The sequence below is a fragment of the Gymnodraco acuticeps genome, unplaced genomic scaffold (genome assembly GCF_902827175.1).
Source record: "Gymnodraco acuticeps unplaced genomic scaffold, fGymAcu1.1, whole genome shotgun sequence".
NCBI classification, from domain to species: Eukaryota; Metazoa; Chordata; class Actinopteri; order Perciformes; family Bathydraconidae; genus Gymnodraco; species Gymnodraco acuticeps.
Window position 1 is genome coordinate 4,563 of NW_022989844.1, and position 11,604 is coordinate 16,166.

General features: G+C 40.2%; 1 protein-coding gene across 1 annotated transcript; it reads right to left on the reverse strand.

Moving 5' to 3' along the window:
* Positions 1-7,078: 7,078 nt before the first annotated feature.
* Positions 7,079-10,662, reverse strand: LOC117561400 (SH3 and cysteine-rich domain-containing protein-like). The gene is made up of 3 exons (XM_034238794.1): positions 9,829-10,662; positions 8,971-9,052; positions 7,079-8,193 (listed from the first exon to the last, which is right to left on the reverse strand). The coding sequence occupies exons 1-3, from the start codon at positions 9,976-9,978 to the stop codon at positions 8,075-8,077; spliced, it is 351 nt and encodes a 116-aa protein (XP_034094685.1). The 5' UTR covers positions 9,979-10,662; the 3' UTR covers positions 7,079-8,074.
* Positions 10,663-11,604: the final 942 nt, after the last annotated feature.

Sequence of the window (11,604 nt, forward strand, 5' to 3'; positions counted from 1 at the left end):
CGGCAGGATGCCAACAGATCTTCAGATTATGGTAAGTGTGATTTTCAAATCTACATTTGGACATTGCCTTATCAGAATCTGTGATTGACGGTATCCTAAAATTACCTGTGAAACTGATCGGCTGCGTTTCCTTTTGGTTAATGAACATTTGGGGATGATAAACCCAGGGGATCAGTGTCTGGGGACTCAGTCCTGGCTTATTTCCTCTGTGTATGCTGCTCGGGACGGAAGGGCCATACAGGCATACACAGCTCATGTTTAAAGAGACCTTAAAGAAAGAGCATCAGTGAAGTGGAGCTTCTGTGTGAATTGAAAGCAATGTAAAAGATTTGTATTGGACAAATCGCCGGATTTTGGGGGTCTTAGTGGCTAAGCACAGCAGTTGAAAATAAGCAGCCAAAGATATTTGCTGCTATCACCTCTCTGTAAAAACACGGCTCCAGCTGCAGCCTTGCGTGTGTGTGTAAAACCTCCCCGTGTGTGTGTGGGGCTGGAGCAGTGCAGGCTGAGAGGGAGAAAGTCACAGCTTATTGCCTATAGGTTTTAACTCACGGCACCGCCGTCCTTCAAACGGGACGGTCTAAAAGCACTCGTTGTTTAGGACCGCTTTTCTCATGGTTAGACGGGCCAGCGCGAAGTGCGTGCATCACCCGATGCGCTACGGCTCTCTGGAGCAGGTGGCGGTCAGGAGTGCATACATAAAATTATAGGCTAATTGATCAGAGGTGTGTAGTGGCAAGCAAGCATAGGCAAACTGTGTTTCACCTTGAGGTGAACTCGATGGCGAGTAGATATAGGCTGGTCGTACGGACTACAGTCAACTGAGCTGTTGTTTGGAAAGAAAGGGCAGGGGAAAAGTCTGTGGGCTCCGATCGGGGGGGCACAGCGCCACTAGAAACAAATAGCCTAGTGGTTGTCGCAAGAGGATAAGCTAGTTACCGCTCTTGGGCGGCTTTCAGGCACCGATAAATCACTTGTATGCAAGGGTGAGGCGTGAGAAGACGCCGCACTGGAGAGAATTCCCCCCCCCTCTAAGATCTCTAAAATCCGGACTAAATTGAGCTGAAGAGCTTTGCTGTCGCGCTGGTGTTTATTAAGAGTTCATGTTTTGTTTGTCTGATTGTTTGTATGGGGGTCTATATTGGTTTGTCCCGCCGTCTTGTGTATGTTTTGTAACAATAATTAATCAGTCCATAGACAGCGTAAAATGAACTAAACTTTAATTATCTCACCAAAAGTAAATGACCTGAGAAAAATAAAAAAGTGTTTTTATGTCCTGCCTCTGAGTGCAGGGGAAAATGTAAACAAGAAGCCCACTGTTCAGGGTGAGCGCTAGGTGTAAGAAGAAAATAAGATTATATTTCTTTAAGAATCCATTCTTAAATGGTATTGCTGGTATGTTAAGATATCTTTGTGACCTTGTATAAACCCTATGCCCGTCCTGCGCCCCGAGACCCTCAGAGACTTGCCTGAGGAGATCAGGGTTGCAAAATCTGGTTTTAGGTCAATGTTGTATTATTTGTTTCATTTATTCTTAATCTATGTATTGTATAGTAATAATGAATAAAAACGTAATGTATTGAACACATTCCGAAACAAAGCAGATAAGACAGAACTAGACTCAGACATAATTCTAATTGTTGTTGAAAACTTTTGCGCTGTTGCAGCAAAATGGAAACTGTGTTAATTATTCTGTTCCAACTGGCCACTGGAATCAGGTAATTAATATAAGTTGAAGTTCAATTACAGTTTTAAAAATAGTTTAACATTAAAATTAAAATAGTTGTTAAACTACAGACACGTTTTCTGAAAGCGAGCTTATGAACAACAGAGTAAAGGTTGCTGGTTAAGCCAGGATCAATATATTTGTTGAAGTTTTTATTGTGTGCATAATAAATGTGTTAAATTAATTGAGCAATTCTTTAAAAGTATAATGTTGCAATTTCTTTAAAATAAGTAATTACAGTTACAAAATAGGTGTTGTTTTCCAAGGGCCTCTCTTTCACAGGCACTTTGAATCATAACACTCCCAAGTCCTACAGAGATCAGTATCACTTTGTGTTGCAAGCCAAATCCAGGGGTTCTACTCGAGCCCAATTTTAAATACCATAAAGAAAAGTATTGAACCCAGCTCGAGCTAAATGTGAAATGTATTTAATTAATGTGCAAGTGTTTTGATTTATTTAAAATGTTCCAGTCTAGCTTCCTTCGAGTTTAGTATAAACAACAGATTGGTTCTCATAACATTCTCACTGCTGTGCTGTCCCAAATGTTTGAAACCTTGGGCAGACAAGCACACACACACACACACACACTTTGGATGAGTAATCACTTCATCCAAATTGTAAATTGTTGCCTTCTTTAAAGTTATTAGTAATTCAAGATTAATTATTAAATTAAATTAGGTACATAACAATAAACAAAATAACTTTGACTTGATCATTTTGTTCACGACATTAGACCTTGTCCTCTAATCTCTACTAGAATAAGATAAGTGTGCATGTTTGGGTGTGGAACACTCCTGTAAAGTACCTAATCTTGTTATCCTTTTCATTACAGAGCTGAGGAAATGGTGTATTGCTTAGATTCGGATCCGTGCAAAGTCCAATTATGACTGACTTTAGTTATAATGTTAATTTGATTTCAACCCATAAGGAATTATTTAGATGAACTCAACATTTCACATGATGATGGATTAGTGCTCCACATTTTTCCCACTAATTTGTTGTGCAATTAGGCCAATGGTAAAGAGAGACATTGATGACCTTGTGTCCCTTTTGTTGGTACGTGGTTCCATTCTGTCTATGGCCTTGGACGGCTTCACTAAGAGTCACCCAGTTCTGACAGTCCGGCTGAGTGCAGTCACAGAGATGCTATGGCTGCTCTACATGAAATGACATTAATGGTCTGGTCTGAGAATGGACACCATTACCTGCTTCCAGAGACAATGCAGCTCCTCAGACTGAACAATACTGTCTCACGTGGGCCACTCCCCCCACCAAGCCATGAACTGAAAGAACACCTAGAAGCCTCCCGGTCACACCAGCACCAACCCTTGGGTCAGTCAGATGGGACTAACGGCTTAACTTAGGGCATTTGGTTCAGAAATATGACTCTCGTTACCGCAGAGTGGGTTGTTTTTTTAAGGCTATTCATACTGCTATGCAGAGGATGCCTGTAGGTTGGCAAGCTGTTAAAAGCCCCTACTATTTTTAAAATAGGCCTAAATGTCAGGGGCCTCTGAATGTCTAGTTCTACATGTATTCACATTATATGGACAATGTTTCCACCTGGTGAAACTGAAGGCTGCACGGTACTCAGGCTACAATACGACCATTCTGTTCTGCTCTAACAATTCAATTGATAGATTCTACATCAAAACAATTAGCTTTTATTGTTTCCAATGATAACGTCATTTTAAGAGAAGGAATGCAAACCAGTTTTCAAATGTAAGGTTTTGAATGTGTTTGACATTTCTCAGTAAAAACACCCTCAGACACCCACTATCATTTATGCTATGCTTTCAGTGATGACTCAGATGTTAAGGGGATGAAGCTTTTCCTCCCAAATCAGATATGCTTTGTTTTTCAACAAAGGTATACAGTTCCTGCATAATATATGTTTCTCACAATTGTTTGTTTTTTTGTAAGCTTCACACAGGTGATACTGAGTCTTCTCGATTAATAGATTATAAACTACACCATGCTTAAATAGACTCCTAAGTTATTATTTCATATGAGACATATGTAAGAAAAGGGAGGGAAGAGTCAATTATATTGAGTAATTGATTTTATATTGGAACATTTATTTCTCAAACCTGTTTTATGGAAGAGGAAAATATTTCTGATAAACTAATATGTTATCAAACGGTAAATGGTGAATTAATATAACATTTAGAATCATTGAGAAGGGGTGATATCCACAGGGACTAGCTCACCTTTAAATTACAATAACATTTCTCTGCTTTGGACTGATGAGTATATGATTCTTGCATGTTAAATGACTAACACAAACCTTACATTTATGCATGTGCATGTCTCAGGAAGGCTCCCAAATAATTTTGAGGGGCCTATCCTATTTTTGTATTTAAATGATAATGTGCTAATCCATTACCTTGAGTTGTCTGCACTCAGGAAAACATCCCTATCAAGTGTTAACCCAATAACTACAGTAGGACAGCTCTGAAGGCCAAGGGTCAGAGAGAGAGCTACGTGGGTCCACGCCAGCCACTGCAAGGTCCTAGTCACCAACAAAAGTAGATGACAACAAGTGATGTGTCCTAGTCACCAACAAAAGTAGATGACAACAAGTGATGTGTCCTAATCACCAACAAAAGTAGATGACAACAAGTGATGTGTCCTAATCACCAACAGAAGTAGATGACAACAAGTGATGTGTCCTAATCACCAACTTGCACCACACTTGCACTACATACACCAAAACACACTACACACAAGGTGTCACAGGCAAGTGCCAGCTGAGCGGTTCCATATGCTCTCTGGTTCCTCGTTTGTGTTACCGGTGTGCGGAGTCTGACTGTCCGTGTCACAAAATCGACCGAAGGAATACACACACACACCCCATGGAGCATTCCCACCTCGTGATGACGGCTCGCCTGGGAAAACGACAACGCAACCGTGAGCAATACAACTGGCCTGGCCCAGTGATGTGGGGTTTAGCTCGCCACAAGATTACGTTTGGTTGTGCGGCGACAAGCTCTATCAAGTTCTGGCTCCCCTCTGGATAGGTACATGCACTCTAATGGATTTGAATCTAGCAATCAGGCTTAACAACACTACTCTTTAATGTAACATTATCCATGCATAGAAAGATGTTTCAAGTACTGGATTAATTTCAGTTTTGGCCCAAAACAAATATTTATAATATTTCATATAACAATTATGTAGCATATTTGATCCTCAAATTAGAGAAGTATAATTTAAAGAAATTGATATTCTATATTCAACATTAGATAAACACAGAAGAATCCTTTCCAAGTACCATAAGTAGCTCAGGTAAGTATGGCTAATAGGAATACTTGATAGACTTAATTTGGTACAGATCAGTGGTAGCATTTACAAATGTAATAATTCAAGGTTTAAAAATGTTTAATCCTTCCTTTCCAGGTTTTTACAAAAGTCTTTGAATATTTGCCTAACTTTTCCTTTTCAGATTTTGAACAATGTACTTGACTAAAATGAATGTATTGATTTCACTAAGTGCCTTACTCTTGACTAAAGCGTATTTAAGTAAACGTAAAAGTAATTCTAAAATTGAGGACACTGCACTTTTGCAGATTACAGATTGATCAAATCACCAGTGTGAATTCTATACTCTAACTGCGAATTTTTAGCTGGATCTCTTACGATCCTGAGTTTTAAAATGCTTTTGACTAGTGATTGCCTTGAAGTAAATCTTTAAAGCGGCAAGCTGGTTTTGATTTTATAGTTTGATGAATGCAATTAACTAATGGTAAATGATCAAATATATTAGTTTAAAAACAAATATTTAGCTATTGTGCACCTGTGTTTTATGTGTGTTCATTATTATGCTTTTGACAAAAGATGATCAAACACTGATGAGAGATGATTTTTCCTATTATGATTGGCTGTATCAATCATTGTGATTGAATGTTTCAATCTTATTCCACTTTGTGATATAATTGATGTAAGGTGAGACCACACTCGAACCTGGAGACGCCTATTGAGTTAATTATTGACCAAATTATTATTAGACTAATGTTTTTAGGTTATCATAAATGATAAAAAGAGAGGACTGTTGTGGAAATAATTATCATCATCAATTATCATGCCAATTTGTAACATACAGGACAAACCTCGATGTCTGTTTACCTTCTTTAAGGACACAGGCGGCTTAGCCAATAATGTTATTGTTCCCATTCTGTGACCGGTCAATACTGGGATACAGATGGTCTGTGTTGTGGGTACACTGGGACACTTCCTTCTCTGTATTTGTGGACTCCAAGGTAAAATCTTCGAGGTCATAAGTGTCCGAGGCAAGTAGCTCTGTGTTCCCACACTGTTTAGGCTATCTCCTCAAATATGTTGTTTACTCTCTGCGAAACCAGTTAGATGGGCTGGCAAGAGAGAGGCTCTCCAGAATTGACGTGGCAACTCTACCGTGAAGTCAGAACCTCTGACTCTTGGACTTGTGATGTGAATCCTCCGGCCGTTTAACTCCAAATAAACCATCATGTGTTTGACATCAAAGCTACTGCTCTTCCCGTGTCTCCTTCCTGAGTCGGTGACTCCCACTGCATAGCTACACAGAAGTTTCCTCTACAGTTTCCACCACAGTATTTACATGGAGAAGATAAGCCCCGCCCCCTCTCCAGCACGTTCTGTTTGAATGACAGGAGTAAAGAGCTGACAGCCGCTGTGAAACTCCAGCGGTTAGAGCGATGAGAATGTCCGTTCGGCACCTCATGACGCATCTACTGAGTACCGGGCGGCTGTATATATATATATGGATGTATAATAAGAACGGCGGGAGAGTGTTGAGTACTGGCACGGTGCATGAGTACCGGAGTACCGCCAGCATGCCGGTACTGAGCAAGAAGTGCCGGTACTCCATGGGTCAGAACCAGAAGTGCCGGTACTGCGTAGCGGTGAGTACCGGCCCAATTCCAGCACTGCACCTTATAAACTTTTTATGTTGCACATGTCAGCCAACAGCTGCCTGTTTACATGTCTAGCAAACACAGCAACATTTACTCTCCATCTTGCACTGTTTTGCTCGAACATGTTGCTATACAGTTTAGCACCTAAATGCTCCATGATGTACTTACTAGTTGCTACAGATGTTTATTTGATCCATTGTTTTATAAAAATATCGATAGGCACAGCTTTAAGGGTAAAGATACGTTTGGCTATTGGAGGTAAAACGTTTTACACTTTAATGAACAAAAGCTGCCTCAAATAAACAGAAAAAGCTCCACCTACAACACAAGCAAACTTCCCAAACAAATAATCCACGCAAAAATGAACCATGGCAATTTGAATGTCAATAGATCTTGTGTAGTTTAACACAAAACCTGGAAAGTGTGAACAGATGGGGATCCTGTGTGTGTCTCTCATCTCAAATTGGAGGTTTCATCGCTGGCAGAGAGGCAGTTTGAGCGTTTTCCCCTGCTCATTACCCTGCAGAGCCTCCATCTGTCCGTCCTCCAGCCCGAGCTAATGGAGCGGTCTGCGGACGGACACACAGCCGGCTGCCAGCTGTGCTCGGTCCAGTCTGATAACACAGCACAATGTACTTCAAGTCTCTTCCCCGAAAATGGACGGATGGCATATTGTATTGCAGAGAGGATAGGTGTCTGCATGTGTAGTTTTATTTCCCATGTATGGTTATTTGTTCATTTTTGTGTTTGTCCAAATATCTGTGTGGCTTTTTCCATTGTTGACAACAGAGATAAACATGTTAAACTATAAAAGTAAACATGATAGATTGCTGCACAAAGTGCACAAAGAACATTGATACTGAAAGCACCTCTCCAAAACACTTTGAAAGATAGACAGGAAAAGAGCCGCTTAGAAATCTGCCCATGAAATATTCATGGTTACCCTGCAGGAGGTGCCAAGATATTCAGAGAGGTTTAACCTTTTTCTCCCACCACCAGCATGAATTGTGCAACATTATCACTGCATCTACGGTGTAGAAAATAATACCAGAAACACAGAGCTGCAGATTGAGACGTTACATGACTTCAAAGCTTCTCTCTATCAGTTCAGGCCAGTGCTCTTGTCAGCTCCGGTTTGATTTGTTACAGCAGGAAGATAAGTTTTCCCTCAGAGTCCTGGGAAATCGAGCAGTGACGATTGAGGCGAGGGGCAAAGAGCAGCGAGCTTATTGGAGGCAGAACCGACTGGCTGGGTATTAGTTCTCAGAGTGACCATGAAGAGTTCAGGCACTGGTCAGTAACAAAGTCTGTTCTCAGAGGTTGTCAGACTGCACCAATAATACTCATTACTGTACTGACTGTGAGTCCCAGAATAGCAATCACTGTGATGACCAGACTGCTTCGCTTGCAATTCCTCTAAACACGTATTGTGCATTAAATCTGTAATACAGTATGTACAAAGATTAAAATGGATGTGTTTCTTACCGGCAAGTCGTCAGGACTTCTCTCTGGCTGGAGGTAATGCTCATTTCCGTTCTCGATTACTGTGAAAACTGTATACAAAAATAAAGACTAAATGAAATCAAATGAATCCAAGAAGTTAGATTGAATTCTACAATAGTAGCTAGTAAAGGCTGCAATGTCTAAAAGATGATATGTTGGACACCAAAAAGACACACTAGGAATAGTTTAAAACCTTACCAGAAACATGGAAGATATTATACATTAAGTTTAATTATGAGAAATTGTGACTGTGTCTGCCTTGTGTTTTCTTCTGTGGTTCACACATTTTCAAACTATCTATTTAAAGATAGTTTATAGTTTTATTTTTCAATGAACTAAAGCACGTTCAAGAAAGCAGAGCAGTGTCATGGCCCAAAGGTGACCCTGGCTCAGAACATAATGTATTCTTTAGTAGGGTCAGGTGGTAATCTCTAAAGGAAAGGGCCAGGTAGGTACTACCTTGGTTGGCTTGAGCATTTACCTTGTCGTCCTTTCCTTCCCTGCCTAGTGAACGCTCCAGATTATAACGGGTCAGTGCCTTGACCTTCACTGCATAGACTATTGTGCAGCTTTTAAATAAAGAGCTACACACAATGCAGACCAAGAAAAAGAGAGGTCCTAATGTTTTTCTACAGGATACTCTATAGCCGGGTCAGAGTTAGGAAACACAACAAAAGGAGCAAAGAAAAGCTTATTTAATGGTTCAACGGAGGACAATTTGATGTCGCAACCTTCTCAGACTCTCTTGGTGGGTGAGCGTGTGTTTACCCTGTGTCACTGCATGGCTGTAATTCAGATGTAATCAATGTACCGCAACAGATACTCACCATCATCGCTGTGTTTTCTCGACAGCTCCTGCCTGCTGCTGTGAGCCACCACTTCCTCTGGAACATTATCCAAGTCATTGGTCTGCAGAAAGAAAAGATAAAACAGATTAGAGATAGGGAGATATATTAACAGAAGACTCTGAGGAGAAAACTAGCTAAAAATGAATCCACTTTCACTGTGTAACCCGCTAACTGCGAGAAAACTGTTTCCTAGTCCGCATTTGGAAACTATTATCATAACCCCTGTGGAGATCACATTGTCTCTGAGAGCCTACACACACACACACACACACACACACACACACACACACACACACACACACACACACACACACACACACACACACACACACACACACACACACACACACACATTCACTAACAGCTGCAGTGGACAGGACAGGATGGCCAACAGCTTTCAGATGTCATCTTACGGAGGCACGTATCCAGACATGTTAGCTTACACTAAAAAGTGATAAGCAATGAAAAACAGAGTTCCTTGTGTATTACAGAGATGAGAGGAGGCTGGAGAGTGTAGCCGTACACTACAATCATCCCGGCCATCTTCAGAGCTGTAACATGAGCCTTTGCACCCACATCTCCCTTCATCAGTGCCTGGACCAGAATGCCTTTATTGGTAGTGTTTACAGCCCTGCAGGGGCAGTATCTATTCAGACAATCAGTAACAGTATGTCTGTCGCAGTGAGAAGAAAATATATAGAAAGATACATTACCTTAACTGAACTGTATGTACATTGGGTTTTAACTTAAATAAAAATGGAAGTGTTAGTGATCTGTATTGTTTGTTTGACACCGTTAAGAAAATACACTAACATGATGAATGATCCTTTTTCTTACCGAGTTTCTTTGAGGAGACTCAGAGCCACTGGGCCTCTTGGCTTTTTGTGCCAGCGACGTGCCAAACCTCAAGGCCTCGTACACAGGGTCCACTTTGTTTCCACAGGCTTTAGAAAATAATAAGACAACATTTGAGCTAATGGCAAACATATGTTAAGCTTTCTGATTAGCTATGAGGTGCACTAAAAAACTGAAACGTTGTGTATAATGTCAACAAATGTTACATTACTGTATTGAGTTAGTTGAAACCAAACATATTAAGTTAAGGTTAGTTTATTTATATAGCACATTTCAGACACAAGACGAGCCTAATATTTTATATATTATTTCAACTCACTTTCAACTACTCTAATACAGTTATGTGAAATGTGTTACATAATATATTTAATTGATTGTTGTGATTTACAATTCTATCAAAACAAGTTGGAAAATCTTTAAAACAGCAAGTGCAAAAATGGCACCAAAAGAGTTGAGAAAAGTATTTGGTAACACTTTATATTAAGGTACACAAATTAACCATCAACTAGTTGTTAATTAGCATGCATATTAGCAGTATAATGGCTCTCTATTAGTCATTATACAACACTTATTAATGCCGTATTCTACATGACCATATTCTACAAGTAATAAGCCATTAGTTGAGAGTTTTTCCTCAATAACACTCTAATTAGTGCTTATTTATTGCAAGTAAGGAAGTTGTTGTACATGAGTTTTTGCGCTGCTTAATATGGGCGTAATAAGGCAGTAGTAGCACAAGAATAGTAATTCTCCCATAATAACACTTAACAAATATGATCTATTCTTATGGAACAAGACATGAAACTATAAGTGTTAATTGTGTCTAAATCAGTGGCGTAGCTGTGGGTGGGCCCGGGTTAGGCCCACCCACATGCACGTCTGGCCCACCCACAGCCAATCAGCGCTTCATAGCGCAGAGCCGGGAAGCCCAGAAGGAAGTGCCACAAACTGCAGTTCATCTAGTGGCCGACAGGGGATGGATGCAAAAAGGAGCAATTCCCATAGACCCCCATGTTAAAATGCCCAACTTTACAGCAGAAATAAACATGTTTTTAGCCTGGATCCAATACAACTTATTCTGGATATAGTTAGATTCCACCTTCATGACAATGGAATAGGGAGTGCATTTTTTTACCGTGAGTTTTTATAGTAAGTAAAGTAACTTTTGCCGTGAGTGAATGAGCGAGGGGGCGGGGCAGTTTACACACACGCAGCTGCTACATGCAGCAACACACGGAGGAGATGGCGGAGAGAACGCGCTCCGAGGTGTGGTTAAACTATAGCCGTGTCGATATGGACAATACTCGTTACCAAAAGTGCAATAAGAGTTTAGCATGTAAGGGCGGTAACACGAGCAATTTGTCTAAACATTTAGCAAAAGTGCTCCACATTCAGACGGAGAAATGCACCGGGTTCAACTGTCTTTCTAGTAGCTCTGTAGCCCCGTCCACGAGTAACGTTTCCACGTCAGGTGTTATGTATGCTAGCAGCAACACACGGAGCTAACTACATTATACAAACATGGGTTAATGATTAGAGGTAACTGAGTTATTTATTTTGTTAAAGTTTCAGCTATTCTGTTTACAGTTCTGTCATCACATTATTTAATACGATTTGTTAAAACATTGTTGTTTCTTTTGATGTGAAATATTGTTTATTTAATTGAAATAAAAAGCAATGTTAGTTTTGTTCACAATTTGTTTAGTTAGTTTGCCTTAATTTTTTCTCCAAAAGAACCGATAAAAGTTGAAGTGTTGA